The sequence below is a fragment of the Mycteria americana genome, chromosome 8 (genome assembly GCF_035582795.1).
Source record: "Mycteria americana isolate JAX WOST 10 ecotype Jacksonville Zoo and Gardens chromosome 8, USCA_MyAme_1.0, whole genome shotgun sequence".
NCBI lineage: Eukaryota > Metazoa > Chordata > Aves > Ciconiiformes > Ciconiidae > Mycteria > Mycteria americana.
Genome location: NC_134372.1, coordinates 36,248,326 through 36,267,057, shown reverse-complemented (window position 1 = coordinate 36,267,057; position 18,732 = coordinate 36,248,326). Strand labels below are relative to the sequence as shown.

The window sequence follows — 18,732 nt, the reverse complement described above, 5'->3', positions numbered from 1 at the left end:
CTACACACATAAAATCCAGAGCTGAATCATTAGCACAGGACAGGGAAACACTCTCTTTTCCCACATGGTAAGTGTACTCCAACGCCGTTGGAGTACACATGGTAACTGTAACAACTCAACTCTATACACTGAACCAGGCTACCAAGGAAGAAAGTAGTCAGGCACTTTGTGCTGAAATTAGCCATTCAATTATTTACAGTACAACTTCCCTCCCTTCAAAGATATATCTTGAATTAGACCTGAGAAGGGGGGAGGGAAAAAAGAAAGAGAGAAAAGCCAATTTGGTCAAAATTCTGGTGACCACAAGCCAATAGGGTAAAGTTTACCGAGGGAGCTGTGCAGCTGTTAGGGAAGATTCAAAGCACCAGAAAAGATCACTATGTCAATGTGAAGATCGGTGAAACAAAAATTAGCAGCACCTTTTTATGTAAAAATCAATGTTCTAGGGTTTATTTCCATGAATCAGGAAATACTATGGCCACTTTCTTCTCGACTAAGTACTGTAATTCAGTCATAATTATAGTTTTCTATACAATAGATTTACATATCAAACATGTCAGGTTTTGTGTTAGCATTTATGTCATCAGTTCTCAGTTGTCAGTAACATTGTAATTTATAATGGATTTCAAAGAAAAGAGGAAGAAACAAAAGCAAAGGTTTAACTATTATCATAATAAATGTAACGCTACTCAGTACTACATGGCAACCTGAATAATACCTCACTGCCAGTGCAGATACCTCAGTTACGAAAAATGTTAGCCCATTTCCTTCTCTGAACTCTACAGCGTACATACCATGATATCGTAGGACAGTTTATCGGGCAACGTACGGAGTCGTTCCTGAAGAGCCTCATAATCGCTCTCCACCTTCTTCCTGTTGACAAATTCAAGTTGATTCAATTTCATATCTAAAGTAAAGAGTCATTGTTTTTCTGCTAGTAGTTCAACAACACACAAAAAATACAGAAAAATAAACTATTTTACTCTTAAACACATATCACAGCTTATTTATAAAAGACTTGGGATGACAAACATAATAGCTAGATTATCTTAGAATAACGTGTATGAAAATAGGGACATGATCATTTTAGATTGTGCATGTCCCCTTCTGAATTTGAATTTTTTATGGTGCAAAGAACCAGTTCTTTCACTAGGACTTGACATATCTCACTCCATGTTCAGGCTCAACAGTTATACCACCATCAATATTTAGAAAAATAACTGAAAATCCAGTTTACACTTTGTAAGAGGCAAATTCTTCAAAGTATCAGTTGTAATAAAGGATTCACAACCTTGGTTTGAGCTGACATAAATAGGCAAAAGTTTAATTAATTCTGATTTTCACGTGAACTTTGTGTTCCTACCAAGAGTCAACACTCCTGAAAGACGGCTTGACCACCAGGATTCTGTCGTATCTTCGATCCCTGACAAGGGACAAGGCAGGTGAAGAACATCCCTTCTGCTGCTTCGCTATCCAAAATGTAAATAAGGCTCATGCTACATGTTACTTCTCAAGACAGAAATGGCTTGGTGAACTTAGACAAATTATTCCCATGGTAGACACCGGGCTTTTCAGAGGACTTTGCAAGATACAGCATTTCAGCTGCTGCAGGGATTTCCCTTTGTGTGCAAAACACGCAACTACACTCCCTCTAAAAAGCCTTCTTTTGTGAAGACATTCTTAAATACTTAAATTCGGCTGGAAATAGTCTTTTAATGGACCAGTGCCATTCTGAAGATGGTCAGAAATCAGCTCCTGCATGAAGTAGCTGGCATATAAATGTCAGGTTTGATGATATTGTTTACTTGTACTTCAAAATAGTAAACATATATATGGTAGTAAATTCTGCAATAAAAGGCAACTGAAAGCATGGAGCAGCACACTTAACAATGCTGACCCAAGATGCAAATTACAGGTTTTCTGAGGATGATTCAGGAAAGCAATCTATAAATGTGCTGAAAAAATGAACGTCATAGTTGATAACACAACTCTCAAAATATTATCATTGATTTTCTTAGATCCATAAGCAGAGTGAAATCTTCTTCAGCATTCATTATGAAAAATTATCTGATACTCCTATGTTGTGACTCATTTGCTTCCATAGTTGAACTTTGCTGTAATCACCCTACTTTATACCTGGAGTACTTCATATTTTAAGTTGCTGAACTGGTCCTGAAAAAAGGAATTTAGGTTTTTATGCCACTTGGACATTAAAACCATATTCCAAATAACTGATTTACAAAAGATGCTTGCTGCTGCTTTTGTTTGACAGCAGATTTCTCCCAGACATTTTAGGCCAGTTTCTCTGTCCATTGTCCACATCACAGTGAAAATATAATTCACTTCCTTCAGAGAGGAAGGACAAACTCATGAATCTTAACAAAATTCACTGAGATTTTTTTTTGGGGGGAAGCAATATAATGACAACTTGGTGTCAACAATAACAATCAGTTACCTAATGATATTTACAGAATCCAGCCTTTGCCTCAGAGAGATCTGTATTTGAGAAATAGACACTGATGCACTCCAACTACTTGCTGAAAAACAAACACAACCCCCCAGCCGAAGGTCTTGCCCATGTCTCAAATGCAAAGACAAGACTCCATGGGAAGAGAATGGTATGAAAATCCCCCCACTCACAGCAGGATTAAACGTTCCCATCGTTTCATGGCTGAAAGTCACTCAACATTTCTTCATTAATCTGAAAAGAAGATACTGCCTTTAAGGTCTGACTGCTGCCTGTTACTGAATAATCTGATTAGGGTACAGCAGAAATCACTTGCCACAAAAGCTATTTTGCTTTACAGAGCAAAGTATGTTTCTTTTTTCAGTGGGACTACTGCCCTTTGCTGATCAAACCTCCACCATGGGAATCTCTAAAAGTGCGGCCACATCCTGAACTGGACCATCGAGATAAAGAAAATTAAAATCAATCTTTTTAATTAATTGGCCTGAAACAGCATTACTTAAGGAAGGAAGCTGACCCCCTCTTCACCTACAGCTGATGGTCACACGAGCTCTGGGGCGTGCCGGCACTAAGCTCAGTCCCCATAGGCAATGAAGAACCAAAGTGAACAGGGAGGATGAATCCTGGGACTCCAGCTATGAACACGTCCCTAGAAGGGGAAACGCACGTCTAGATGTTTAATCCCATACCAGACCCATTATTGGATTCCGGGCTTTAGAAATATACCTCAAGAAGTGTACTAAAAAATGAGAAAGAAAATAATCTAATGGAAATATATTGAAGCTGAGCATTTAAAAACCCTATTGTTATTCACCCCATTCTATTTAACATTCTTCTGTGTCACTGACTACTTAAAAGGTCTTATATGAACAAATTACTCAGTTGAAACAAGAGCACTCAGCTCTTGCACAATCAAGATCTAAATAAGGGTCCTAAATTTTAAATAATTTTTTATAAAGTAAAGATTGTATGGATGCTGTAGAAACTGCTTTTCTAAATCAAAGATACCAGTAAGTTAGGTTTTCCTTTTCTCATTCTGTGCCCAAAACCCCCAAGTTCATGGGGCCATGGCCAGAGTTTGCATAAAAGCAAACACACGAGCAGCTCCTCCTTCCACAGCCAACCCTCCCACCCCGCTCCACAAACCTCAGCCATTTTTATAAGAGGAAGTAAGTGTCACAACTTTCCAAACTTCTAAAAATCTATTCAAATTTTAAGGCTTGCTGGCAATTAGTTCATTTCTGAAAAATACCGTCTCTTCGTGAAAGAACGTACATGCAGAATTTCACACGAGACCAAATTGGTACGGACACTGCAAAGCTCCTGAGAAAGTACGTGTGCTAGGAATATTCTGCCTGACTTCACCACAGCAGCACCAGTAGGCACTTCAATATTATTTCCCTTATTGAAAATTAATGCAGTCTCTGAATTTTAAACATAAATGAAACATATTAGTTTTAGATTATTTTTGCGAGCCAATAGTCAGAATTTAATATGATGATGTGTATAGATTGCCTTGAATTTTTTCCTCTTATCCAGTGCTTGCAGCCTATGTGCATTTAAACTAAAAACATTTGATACACACTAAATATAAATTATTTGCTTGGAGATCTTTCAGGCATGAAGAAAAAGCCTCTTAAAATAAATTTAAAATATTATATGCTTGATGGTGTATAACCAAAGGTTTAATCTCACCACTAAAGGGGCAGTTGCTGTGATTCTGCAATAACCCTGCAGACAATAATCAAGACAGCTCCTGTTGTTCTCTCAGTAAAATCATGGTAAACACAGCATGGATATATTGTAATTTGATATCTGTAAGATCAACTGTTATATCTCACAGTAACTCATAATATAAGATTTCATTCACCATTAAATGTACATTTTCCTCAGATGCCATACAAAACTATTATTTACTAAGCATGTTTTCTATTAACCATAGATTGCCAACAGAGAAAAAAGTGCCCAGAGATAATTTTTTTACATAACAAACCATTTCTTTCTAAGTATTACAAACTAAGCTTTATCACACACTTTACTGGGGGAAAAAACCAGGAAAACATTACTTTCATGTTGTTTTAGCACATATGGGGTGGCAGGGAGCAGAATTTCTCTACTTGCTCCATAGTTAGAAAGAAAACAACAAGAATAATTAATTCTACATTGGGAGTACCTTTTCACCAATCAAGCAAATTTAGCATTCATCCCAAAAGGTTACTCAGGGAAAAATGACGAATGAGCGGGGTATTTAAAACAGAAGTATAAACACTGAGGTTCAGTGTATTTGTGATTTAAAGTAATGATATCAGTGGAAAAGATATACAGTTTAAAGAGAGTACACTGCAATAATTCTGTGCTATGGCTAACTATAATCCCCAAAACATGCTAGTAGGATTTGGTTATCACTAGAATAAATAGCAGTACTTTACTAAAATATAACCAGGTTACTCATCAGTATTTTAGGCATGTAATCAAACATTTTTCACTTACCAGTGCTGGATTTTTTCTTGGCAGCTAGTGACCACCTGTCATTAAAACAGATAACTACTCATGAAAAAACAAGGCTAAGCACACAGCTGCAATGTCAATGCATCAGAAACTACAACAGTAGCTTTACAGATTTGGTGGTGTCTCTGTATACATTTTTATTTGTCAGTGCAAAGGCATGTGAATGGTAGTTCTTAAGCAGCACACTTTATCACACACTAATGCAGACTGATAACCACAGAAAAAATTACAGCTTTTCAATTCATATTTTGGTACAATACCTGCTCCATAACTATTAGGTGACACACGATATAAGATTAGTAGTAGTTTGTGCAATCTGGAGATCTATTTTCAGTGTTATATGTTTGCAGAGTAAGAAAACAACATAAATTATAACAAGACATCAATGTAACTTCCATACTCATTCATTAGAAAACAAAAACAAATGAACCCCACAGCACCAAAAACACTTTTTCCTTTATCAGTACATCAACAAATGTTTACGCTGGCCATTTTAATCTGAAAAAGCACAAATTAATTTTGTAGCGTTTAAATACAAGGGTATTTGACACCTTTATGGACTGCTGGCTTCCCTTCTGTTCTTTCTGGGTGTCAAAAAAAAAGGAAGTTTTAATCTGAATATTTCACTTATTTCTTTACACCACAGGCTTTCCCAAGAGATCCAAAATAATTTAGAAAATAAAGCACATTGTTAAAATGAAATACTTTTTCTTTTTTAACTGTATTTTTTTAGACTATGTAGATTCAGCAAACAGACAAGATGCTGAAACCTGTGACCTCCTCTGCCATAATTACGCGGAGATTTTGTCTTTCAAAACATATTCTGATCTCTGAATAATGGTTACCAAAAATATAACACAAACAATTTCATTCAATTATATGAAATGCAATGAAGCCATCAGGCAATTAAATATGTCTAGACATCTTCACAATATAAGCATTTTCTAGATTTTTTTTTTTTTTTTTTTTTACAAATTTTGTTTTTCCTATAGCCAAAATAATGGTAACATTTGAAAGCAATTAATGAGAAAATTTGCAGAGAAAACAATAACATACATTCAAGTACCACTGAAATCACTGGAGCAGATAATTCTTTTTTTTTTTTCCAAACAACAGAATGAAAGACAATTTTTTTTTTAGTTAGCATATGTGCAGCTATTGAAGAACAGATCTCAGACCCTGCACTTTCTACTCATACAGGAGTAAAAAAAAAGGGACTACTTTGTGAGCTAATAGTTCTTTAAACAGAGTAAAGTACTTAAATGAAAAGGATCAGCTCTACATTTGTGGTTACGCTATTTCATAATCCATCAGGAAATTCAGCCAGGTAACTCGTCCCGTGTAAGCCAAGTTTAAATTTATCATTTGCTTCAAACTCCTATAAATCAAATGCCTAGCAAATATTTTCCTTCAACTGCAAGCTAACTATTTTTAAGGTTAAGAATAAATGTACGGACTTCTGTATGACATCAACTCAGAAATCTAATTCAACCTATTAATATTAAGCCCATTTTAAGAGTAAAGTTTCTGTAAAAGGTATAAATCATAGAGCGCAGCCACATTTCGCAACAATGCTAACACACAATGGAGACCACCACTAACAAGTAGAAGAGTCAGAGCCTATCCTATCAACATCCTTCATTCTTTCAGATTTGGTAGTGATTGCGAAGCACACAACATAATTAAGCATACAAAAATGTTTATGAAATCCTTTAAGAAAGTTCCAGTTTAATTGCCCCATTACAGATGAAGATGGAAAAGGCAGGAAGCTTTCCATTCCCAATACATGACTTTCCATGCATGAAGTGAGCTAAAAGCACAAAAAGAAAAGCCCTGCAAACCATGAGAGCAGCATGTTCATTAACCTCTACATGATAATCCTTTTGTAGCTGCATATTAACTAGTTACATATTCATAATCATTTACATTATTTAGAGGACCTTCTATGAAAATTTCCAGGCTATATCCATTAGCTACAATGTTAAAGGTTACAGAAGACAGTCTACTTAATGTTTCCAGGAAGCTTTTTTAATTAGTAAATATGTAAATTGGGCACATATGATTTTTATGTTTTTAAAAAATAGTCCATCAGTAAAACAGCATAGGCGCATATGCTGTTTCCATAGCCCTTCCTTTATCCCCTTTAAAAAAAAAGAAAAATCAATAACACCAATCAATTTTAATTTAATTCTTCTTCTTTGATATAATCTCTCTTGAAGGGATACTAAAGGGTGGAACCAACAACAAACCTTTTCGTTTCAGTGGCCAGCATAAAATGAGACCTTTTACAGAAGTGCTAAATTATACCACCTTAAAAATATTTCAGGCTGCACTTCTGGAACTGAACTCTATTAAAAAATAGAGAGAGAATAAATATTGAAAAACAGATGGAGATCAATTATGCGTATGTCCTTTATTAGGTCAGTCACACTGTTTGGATAACAACTGGTTTTATCACAGCAAAGAAACAAATAGATAAATATATAAACAAATCTTTGATTCTTTGCTTTTAATCAAACATGGGAAAATCATTAGTCTATCTTCCACACATAATTTATGTCTAGAGTTACAATTAAAGAATGAAAATTCCTTTCAGGGTAAATAAAATAAATGACCTGTTTGTTTGTTCATTTGAGTTCAATTTGTCTGGACGCCTAGTGCCACCAACTATGCATTACTTTTAAGACATCGTAGTGGAATTGGTATCAATAAACTCTGAATTGTCCCCTTTTAGGCATAAAAATGTATGAGTTTGTGAATGCATGTGGTTATCAATGGCTTATCTGCATACTAAAATATTTATTAAACTACTCTTGCAGCAAACTTAACATTACCTAATCATGGGTCTGGTTATTAAAACAGGATCCACTGTTGGAAAACACATTCCGTAGTCTTAAAAGAAAACAAATGGGCAAATATCTTGTTTCCTTCCTTTCCTCCAACAGCAACTTGTTAAAATTTAGTGCTTCTCAAGCCCCTGACCGAACAGAGCCATACCTGGGAGCTCCACAAGCGGCAACGCGGGACAGCCCCGGGAGAGCACATCTCTGTGTGAATGTAACCCAAAGTGTAACTCCTTCTCGATTAAAAACCAAACTGTAAAGCAGGAGATCACATCTTGGTTCTCTATCATTACTACCAGATCTAGATTATTTTAAAGGGAAGACTACATTGCTGCTTTTAGGGAATGTCTTGTTTCTAGGTTTCACAAGCAGGGTCACAGCAGAGCTGAAGGATCACCTTTAGACCTGTGATCGCTTCGCAGGCGTCCCCCACTTCCATCGTGCCAATCTGAACACAGAGCAGCTTGCAGACTAGTGACTCCAAATCACCCCCAAACAACTCGTATCATACAGCCAAACACTTCGTTAGCTGTCTGAAGGCAGAAAATTCCTTTTATCTTCAACACTTTCTCTCCTTCCAGTCTATCTATTTATATTACACCTTCTCCGGGATCTTCCATCTGAAGAGCTCAAAAACTTTTCCATGAATTAAAGTGTACAGCATTTTGGAAAAGCACTGCGCTGATTTTACAGGCTGAGTAACTTAACCACTAACACTGGTCAGGAACAGGGCTAGAAACAGGAGCCAGACCTCCTAACTCAGCAGCCAGGCACTACAATCACTTGCTATGTTTCCCTGTGTATGAGGACGGGTGAGAAGGATGCTGTAGCACAAAGCTGATTCTTACCTGTACGTGCCCACGGGTCTCTAACCTGTTCCCCATTACCCCACCTTCCCCCAGCAGGTCCTCACCCTCATGCACAAGGGTACCTCTTTCTTCCACCTCGTTCTTCTTTACCTGTTGCTTCTGCATGTGCTCCCATTACTAACAGCTGAACATAATTCTCTGTGGTGCTTCTGATTATCATCAGCGATGCACAAATAGTTCTGCTCTCCTCTCCAGCCCAAGACTATTTTGTTTTATTTAGGTAGTCCTCCAAGGTGGAGTGTACACATGTGAATGTCTCTACTAAGTGGCTAGGCACTGCCTACAAAGGTGATGGTTTTAGCACACTGAGGGTAACTCTTCTCTCATCTGTTCTGAACAGCAGTAAGGCAAGCTGCCAAGTCAGAATTTTATTTATGTCTCAGCTCATGAAAAATTATAAGCAACAGAGCTGGTACTGGTATCATCTGTAGACAGTTTTGGGTACCAATGCCAAACCTGCTGTATCCAAGTCACACAGTTATGTTCAAGTCTAAAGAACTAGAAACTGGTATCTTTAAGATGAAAGTTCAATGAAAATGATGAAAATAAAAATGCCCTATCAGATTAGGAAGAGTTCCTAAACGAATGAGAGACTATTTCCACACTTGGGGATATAAACACGGTATAAAGCTGGAAATACACAGCATGGCACAAAGCAAAGTTTCACTTTAAACAAATTGCAAGTTAGGCATCTAAGAGGCCAAGCAAATGTGTGCTGTTTCTACATACATACTTGTATATTTTGCTTCAAAACTGTGGCTCGCAATCTGGCTGGTCTTCTGAAATTAGAAGCTAGGAACACAGATCTAATCCCAGCTCTGATTCTCTTTCTTCTATATGGCCTTGAGCAAATCACGACCTCTCAGTCTACATTTCTTCATCTGCAAAATGGGGATAATAGTATTAACCTACCCACCTCAGAGTGTTTAATGATGATTAATTAATGTGAGAAAAGCACTCTAAAGATGTAAGAGCACTATATAAGTGATAAAGCATTATTTACCACTTGAAAAGTAATCTGAATAAAATCAGATATGCAAGTAATTTGTTTACTTGTAGCAATAATATAATTTGTGACTATTTAATCTTGAATTAGTCTCACTTTAAACATCCCTTTCAATCACATTTCCAGTCACTTAGGGAAAATGACAGTATGGAATACTTTTTGTGGAAGCAGAGCAAGTAATGAGGTGGTAATTAAAGTAAGGGTCTAATAAAGTCGAAAACCAATGACTTGCCTTCAGGACACTGTCCCTGCCATTTGGGACTGTGTAAAGCTCTCAGTCTCGACCTTGGTTCTGTTGTTCAGAACCTTCCACCAACTACAGTGGAAGCGTATGCTGGTTTTCTGAAATGCAGATCCATGTTGGCAAGGCTCATGATAAATCCAAGATAATTTCCACTACTGACCTAATTCAGATGACTCCAACTCTGCGGAGTTTTAACTGCTTAACCTTGTGCATTCAAGTATTTACTGCAGTTGATACATGCATGCAAGCTGCCTTCATCTGCAAATGTTTGCAGTATCAAGACCCATTCTGCCATGCAACTCATGCATGAGATTTCTCTGTCACACCCCCAAACCCTAGAAGTTTACTGATGAAATAACCAGTTCACAATACGACTTTACATTACAGAAGAACACTAACGGGTGGTCAAATATTTAACCATCTCTTGGTAACAAGGATGTAACAAGCCACACGCAAAATAAACATTTAAAATGAATTTTCATTTTTCCCTCTAGGAAACTACACAGTACTTGCCTAAAACACAGCAATCACTGATGGAGAAAGACAGAATTAACATTTGCACAATTGTTTTTCCTAAAGCCCCGTTTTCAATCAAAAAATGAAATAAAACTATTAAAAGTTCTTCAGTCTGTTGGCACACTGTATGATCTAATGGAAAAGGAAGAAAGCATTTCTCAGCTCTCATTTTCATTTATTAAATCCTATTACTCAAAACACTACATTTCAACAAATTATTAACATAAATCCCCCTTTGGGTGGAAACTTTTGCCTTTTGAAGAAATGTGTTTGGGAAGAATACTGCAGGAAAAGAGAGACTGAAAAAAATTTGAATCATGGCAAACATTTCTTTCTAAAGGAAAAAACCTTATTTAAAAATATAACCACAATTTTTACCTTTCTCCACAAGAAAACAAGTGAAGATCTACTATTTTTGTATTAATTGTGCACACACAACTGGGTCTCTCAGCTTTGCAGAAAAAGTAGTGCATAACTATTATTTATCAATAAATAAAAACTAAGTTCTGATGTCCTGGTTTTGGCTGGGATAGAGTTAATTTCCTTCCTAGTAGCTGCTATAGGGCTGTGTTTTGGATTTAGTAGGAGAATAGTGTTGATAGCACACTGATGTTTTAGTTGTTGCTAAGTAATGTTTACACTGGTCAAGGACTTTTCAGCTTCCCGTGCTCTGCCAGACACACACGAAGCTGGGAGGGGGCACAGCCGGGACAGCTGACCCCAACTGGCCAAAGGGCTATTCCAGACCATATGGCGTCATGCTCAGTATATGAACTGGGGGAGTTGGCTGGGGAGCAGCGATCACTGCTCAGGGACAGGCTGGGCATCAGTCGGCAGGTGGTGAGCGGTTGCATCACTTGGGTTTTTTTGGTTTTTTTTCCCTGGGTTTTGTTCCTCTCTCTCACACAGTTTTCCTTTTCATTACAATTTATCATTATTATTATTATTTATTTTATTTCAATTATTAAACTGTTCTTATCTCAGCCCGTGAGTTTTCTTACTTTTGCTCTGTGGGTTCTCTCCCCCAACCCACAGGGTGCGGTGGGGGGGCAGGAGGGTGAGCGAGAGGCTGTGTGGTGCTTAGTTGCCGACTGGAGCTAAACTATGACATCTGACCAAAATGATTTGGGGGGGGGGGGCTTAAAAATTCTACTTGAAACATCTAAGAATTATAAAGCAGACAGAAAATGCCTCATCTCTTCTTTGCTAGCTGGGAAATTCTGCCCTCTCAAGACTATTTTACCTTGTGACCGCTGCTGCTGTTACAGGTCACGTAGACAAACAACTTACAGCTACCCTGCAGTAACTGCACACGCACACGTAAGCGTGGCAGCCCGCTCCCCTCTGACAGCCAGGTAGGCACTGTCAGCTCACATGAGCCAGCACCCTTCTTCCTCGCTTCCAGCCATGAGTTCCCAACACCTTTATGCTGTTTTGCTGTTCACCAGTCCCCTTTGGGAGTCATTTCAACTCACAAACCCAGCAAAAATCCCAACGGCAGCAGGACATTTCTCCCTAAGTGAGTGAGTTTAATTAGCTCTGAACCAAGTGAACTGGTGCAAACGAGGAACAAACTGGAGTAAGGTATCTTCTTTCCCTGGTAGCAAGTCAGTATCCATCTCATGTAACTTAACCTTGAGACAGAGCTAAGGAACTCGTAACTTAGTATTTTAGCTTACTTCAGGTAAACATATTCATGTGGCTATACCATATCCGAGCTAGCTCATGTACCAAGACAGCAGCAGACAACATAAGCATAGAACTCCCATGATCTAACTTACCAAACATCTCAAGCAGGTTTTGCAAGTTTTCATGTTGCCTATGGCACAACAACTACACTGCTAGCAATACCTGAGTTAACTAGCTTAAAATTAACATGATCCATGGCACCTGCCTCACAGACATACCTTCAGGCTGTGGTTCAACATTCAGCCACAGTCCTGAGTAAACTAGTCATCAATCCCTCCCTGTCTCCAGGGAGGAGACAGTTCCACCAGGGAGGACTCAGTTCCACCATCTTATCCTTCCAACCCCAACACAATCTGCTGGCAGACATTTCTGATGCTGCACAATCAACCACATTAGGGAACCACACTGGCTGAAAAATAATCCAGGAAGAAAAAAGAAGCAAAAAGTCAACAACAAAGTTTGGTTTTAAGCCAGATCCCAGCCCAGGTCACTGAGCAGTGTCACAAATGTGCCAACCTAAAATTGCTCAAAGGCAGAAGCAAGCAGTCACAACAAAACCTAAGATTAAAAAATTGTTCACCAAATTAAAGTAATCTCCTTCCTGGATAACTCACATGATCATTAATGAAATTTTTGAACAAGCAACTGAGACCGTTGCACACAACTGCTCTCACTCGGTATGAGCACGGCCACGGCCCAAAGGGCCAGTCCAGTTTCACCCATCGCTGGCTCTGCATTTCCCCTGCCACATTCATGCTGGCATTTGACACAACTATTTTGGCACGTGTTACTGGATTCCTCTTACCCCATGGCAGTCTGATCACAAATGCTGGTACAAAAGTGGTGGAGAGATTCACACTTTTTATGGCAGTCAACTAATCGCTCGGCTTACACTAACAGTGAAACCGCAGCCTATGCTAACAGACAAGAGGGACCGCAAAACCAGCAACCGCACAGTGCAGCCCCATGTCCTAATGCCCCACTACAAAAAAATGAAGTCTCAGTGCAGCTGCTGCTCTGAGGGCCTCAAGATGGCAAGCTCCGAGCCAGCATATCCATCTGCAAGCGTGGAACTTCAAATTAAAACAAAATACAAGTTCATGGCCTCAAAGGAGCAAAGAAATACATGAGGCAAGGGGTACCTGAGTCAATCTGAGAAGACAGGTTAGAAGCGTAACTTCTGGAATGGAGACCTGCAAAGATGCTAGAGATACTAAAGATGATTCCCAAACAGTAGTCTTGTCACTGCATCTACTCACAGAATCTGTAGATGTCTATAGTAGCAGCACAATTCAGTAACATTTAAATTTTGTGGATATAATCTCATCTACACATTTTAGTTACTGATGAGGCAGGACATATACAGACTTGCCCACTCCAGAATAAAGGCAACACTCTTTCAACTCTTTTGTGAATAGTTTGACTTTAATTATGATTAAAAAAACATTAATTTATTTCACAATTCTTGACACTATATAAACTAGTGGGTATTTAATTCATACTAATAAGAACATAGACAAATAGTCACTACAAAAAAGCAAAAGTAATGATCAGTTAATATTGGAGGAACAATAAGTATTACATTGAAAGCTTGCAGATAATGACTGAGGGCTAATTCAAGCCCTTTTTACTTGAAAGCAGCACATGAGAAAACATGACTGGAACCCACTATTACAAAAAAGCACTGGACAGGGTGGAGTGGATGCCATCACAGGTTTCTGAAGAGGTACTTGTCCAGGTACCTTTTAAAAAGGAATATGGCAAATGAAGCTTCAGACAGGTCCTTTTAAAAAGGAGCATGCCAAACCAAGCTTCGGATGCTATGTTAACCTTTCTCAAACAGTTATTGTGCAAAATGAAGTCCTACTGCACTGGTGTCTCGTACCCAGGGTTTCTTTAGATTCTGTTAACTTGGATGCAGGAAAAAGTGCAATACCCTGGGAGACACTGCACTGGAAAGCACACTGAATCTCATCTGCTGAGTCTGCAAGCAAGCAGTTCCAGATTTCCAGTGGCTCCTGTAGCAGCGTGAAGTGTACAAGACCCTACTCAGTCTCGCTGCTCTTTTTCAGACTGCAGAAACAGCTTTAAAACTGCCAAGTTGCTGATTTCATAGCACAGATATTACTTGAAAAACACTTAGAAACAGCCAGCCCCAGAAGTAATTCATATAGGAAGAAGAAAAACAATTTAAAAGTATGTAAGTTTATGATTCTGTGATTTGTTTCCCCATAACCCACCTACAAGTTGTTCAACTGTTAAAAAACCTGCAAGTACCCAGGATCTTGAAAACAATTTGGAAATTACAGATCATACAGCTCCACCATTTAAATTCATAAAAATTAAGAATATGTCATAACACACAGTGGCCAATGAGTTACGGTAATAGCTGCACTACACCTAATTGTGCTTTGTTGTCATGATGAGTGACAGGAGAGTCACGTCCTTGTCCTAATTTTCCTAAAAGGAAAATAAAAAAATGTGTTTGTCAGTGCAATAAAAAAAAAAAATTAAAAAAAAAATCATATTGCCAGCTAACACTGGAATCCTTTAGATTCTCCATGCCTATGTTTGCACTCTACAAGTGTCTCTTGGGTCTAATTGGTGCTGTAATGTCTCCCATTACACGTATCTTCATTGCATTGCTCAGAAACTATAGAACGTATCAGCCCACTGTAAATTCACTGTCTACACAAGTCTTACCAAATCATACAGATCCGACTCGTCAACTTCCTATCAGTTAGTAATCCCAACCCATTTGATTGTAGGAATAAATGTATATAAAATATTATGTTTAAAGGCAGGCTCTATAGCATGAGAATCCACCTATTTAAATATTAATTTTATAATTCCTGTACTAACTTGCAACAGATTTAACGCAGTATTTTCAGCTAACATATATTGCTTTTGCAAGTAATCCATGATACATACATTATATTCTTCTTACAGAAATATTCAAAACTTTACGCAGGCACTGTGCTTCCAATGATGGTCTTTATCATGAAAATTACTAGATATTCTTCTATAATTTATCCCCAAGATACACATTCTAAGTCATGTTTTTATACAAAGTGCCTTTAGTGGGAGCACTGAAAATTGCTTTTAACAGTTTGGTCTTACTATCACTACAAATTAACAAGATGAAATCTGTCCAACAGGCAAGCAGTCCTAAACAAGAATTAAAATTACTTTTCACCAGGGGTCCTAAACCTGGAAGTTGCAGCCTCAATCAGATTAAAGATAGAAAGCCATGAACATCCTGTTCTTTTAATATTTTTAAACAGGAAGGAAGCCTCAGTTCACGTGTTCTCCAGAGCAGCTCTTTAGCACTTAAAAGCTCAGACTTGTGGCTGAACCAGGGTTGTACAATGGCCTAGATGTTAAAATAATCAACCGTGAATCAAATATTATCTTTAATTCTGCAGATAGATAATGCTGTATTTCACTATTACACTAAAGGTTGCCTTCAGACTAATGGGAATAAATAGGTTGCTTTATACTTAATCAAGCGTCACTGGGACAGCACAACATCACAGTAACTAAAAGAAATATATGTGCCTGCTTAAATGCCAGTATATATATAGTGCTGGCTAAATAACTTTACTATTTGTTATGAAGCTCATACTATAATTACTAGTTTACCAAAGCACTGGATAACTAATTCTCCCTCATCTTTGTGCCAAGACCAAAACATGAGCCTTCAACTTCAGTAATTTTGTGAGAAAAGTATGAATCTCTGAAAAGAGGCAGCTGAAATGAAAAGACCTCCTCCATCTTAAAATACAATATTTTTGTAACTGAAAATACTGTTGTAATCCAATTATATATATTCATTGCATAGAGGGAAAGTCTACTATATCTTTATCATGACACTCCATTGTAACCAAGATATGTAGTTCTTTAGTATAATTTCATATTGAAGCTGAAGCATACAATTTTTTTTAGCCAATTTGCAGAAATTATGTAAAGTTTCCCTATGATAAAATATGATTTTGGTACATCAGCCTAACAGAGGCTTAATTAATGGTCTCCTGGGCCTCTTTTCCACTGGAGCAGATCTGTTTAAGAAGAATCTTAAACTTGCTTACAGAGGGGTCTCACCATGAACTGGGAATAATTTTATGTAGTTACGACAGACATCCGCTTACACAGCAGACTGGTTACTATCACCAATTATCGGCATAATGGGTTACTCTTCGTGCAGAATGGACGACGCAGAGTATTCCAGCAGATCCTCTTACTGTTCATCCACAGTAATGGTCAGTTGGTTACACAGATCTTTTAGTAATGATCTAGCGTGCTATTCAAAAGTAGACACATTTTTGCACGCAGTATTCCAGACAAGGCACATTTTTTTACACCATGTACGTGTTATTTAGTTTTCTTACTCTTAACTAAGCCCGCATGTGACAAAGCAATACACACTGAAGATAAAGTCCTCCGTCATAAGTGAGGAGCTCTAATGTGCATCTTAGAAGCAGCTTTAAAAGATTTTTATCATATGAGAAAAATGAGCAGAAAAACTGAAAGGCGTGCAGATCTGGGGAAAGGTACTTGTGCCAGTAATACACTGAACATGACCACAAGTTCCACAGTGACTCCTGCACCCACACAGAGCTCACTGGAAGGCTTGGCCCTACGAGCCCAAAATCACACTCGTTCAATTAGCAGGGCCCACTCGCTTTAGATCATGAGTGTAACCTGCAGGAAAAGGTCTGAGTTTTGTAGTATGGCCACATGTGGAACCAACCTCCATATTCTCAGGAATCATTCCCGCAGTGGAGCTTGGCTCTTTCAAACCCATTTCAAAAGTAATCAATGTTTTTTAAGGCAAGTCACGAACAATTATTTTTGATACCCGGCTCTTCCAGTCGGCCCATGAGATGACACAGTTCAGAGACACCCGCTGGGCCTTGCGCGGGGCCTCCCCGCAGGACCATGTTTCAAAGAGGTGTGCGATCGGCCCTGCGACTGGAGGAACCACAGAGAAGCGGAAAGGGGCTGGAAAGCACACGTTTAAGAGCTGCGTATGCACGCTTTACGCTTACGTTAACTGTAACGGTCTCCAAGGCGTGTTAGGGCAAGTATTCCGACAGCAGAGCGCAGGGTGTGCGAGGGCAGGCCCGGAGCCTCCCCAGCGCTCTCCCAGGCTGTCACTCCTGCTAGCTCCCGGTCAGCGGCCTCGCGTGTCTCGTTTTAAAGGGCATTTCGGCAACACCGCCGCTGCCAACGCCGCTCCACGCCCCGCCCGTGCCCGGCCCCGCGCCTCCCGGCGCCCTTTCTCCCCGTGGAGGCGGTCTCGTAGCGGGCTGGCGGGGGAGCGCAGGCCCGGCCCGGCCCGGCCCGGCCCGGTCCCGCGGGTGCTCCGGGTCACCCCGCCGCGGCCCGCCTCAACCGCCACCCGTGACGTCAGAGCCGTCACGTGCCCGCCCGCCGAACGCAGGCCCCGGCGCGTGCCGCCGGGGGGCCGCCACAACGGGGGGGTTCCCCGCCCCCCCCCTCCGCACCCCCCCGCCCGGCCCGGCCCGGCCCCCGCCGCCCCGAGCCCCCCGGCCGCGCCCCCCTCCTCACGCTGCGGCCCGGCCCGGCGGCCGCGGCCTTTACCTTTTCGTGCTCCTGGCGGAGGCGGCCCACCAGCGCAGGGCTGAGCGGCGAGGCGCCGCCGGGGGCCTCCATGCCCGCCGGGCCGGGCCGGGCCGGCAGTCTCTGAGGGAGCCGCTCCGCGGCGTGGAGGGGGCGGCGAGGGGGAGAGGCGGCCGGGCCGGGCCGATCTCAGCAGGGCGAATGAGTCCTATAGAAGTGTTTGTGGAGGGCGAAGCGCCGGCTCCAGAGCCGCATCCACGCGGGGGCCGCCGCCGCCTGGGCCCGGGGCGCCGCTGCCGGGGGAAGCATCTCACACTCGCATTCTGGGCCGCGCCGCCGCCTGGGCCCGGCTCCCGCTGCGCCGGCGGGCCGGGAGAGCGCCGGCAGCTCGGTGCCGGCCGCCGCCTGCCGCCGCCTGCCTGCTGCACTCTGGGTAGCCAGCCAGCCAGCCAGCCAGCCCGCCAGGCGGCCCGCCGCGCCCGCGGGAGGCACCCGGCTGCGAGCCGCGAGAGGCGGGCGCTCCCCACCCCCTGCCCGGCGCCGCTGCCGCCGGCCCCCCCCCCCCCCCCACTGCCGCGGCGGGCTGGGGGCGGGGGGCACGGCCGCTGCCTCCCGGGCCCCGCGACGGGGTCGGGCGGCCCCCCGGGGGCGGTGGGCGGCCTCCCCTGGGGCACGGCCCGGGCCTCAGCCCGCCGCCCGCGCGGGGACCCGGGCTCGGAGCCGCTCCGGCCTGGCGGCGCTCGGCCTCCCCGCTGCCTGCGGCCCGGGCGCCCTCGGTCCTGCGCTTGTGCGGAGCGCAGGCCCCGGGCGCGTAGGCCTCGGTTCAGCAAGCCGAACCGTCGTCTGTGGAGTGTTTGGATCAGCCTACAGCAATCCTACATGTGCGTAAACCCACAGCTGCATGGCTCTTATAACAGGGAGGTGATGTCACAATAAGTGATCCGAGAATGCCTGCTCGGTAGAGTTTACATTGTCAGGACGTCTGACAGTGAATAAACAGTAGGTTG

The 18,732-nt window shown here is 41.4% G+C and overlaps 1 protein-coding gene across 3 annotated transcripts in view; it reads right to left on the bottom strand.

The window, feature by feature from the left end:
• Nucleotides 1-17,958, bottom strand: part of URI1 (URI1 prefoldin like chaperone) — a 43,589-nt gene extending 25,631 nt beyond the window's left edge. The window contains exons 1-3 of one of the 3 annotated variants that reach the window (XM_075510723.1): nucleotides 17,747-17,958; nucleotides 4,958-4,992; nucleotides 795-873 (exon numbers count right to left, since the gene is read on the bottom strand). In XM_075510723.1, the coding sequence (XP_075366838.1) occupies nucleotides 795-873; nucleotides 4,958-4,992; nucleotides 17,747-17,818 (186 nt within the window). In that variant the 5' untranslated portion in view covers nucleotides 17,819-17,958. Of the gene's footprint in view, nucleotides 1-794; nucleotides 874-2,640; nucleotides 3,229-4,957; nucleotides 4,993-17,190; nucleotides 17,493-17,746 lie in introns of those variants that run through there. The other 2 variants (XM_075510725.1, XM_075510724.1) reach the window with 2 other exon arrangements.
• Between the last annotated feature and the right edge of the window lie 774 nt (nucleotides 17,959-18,732).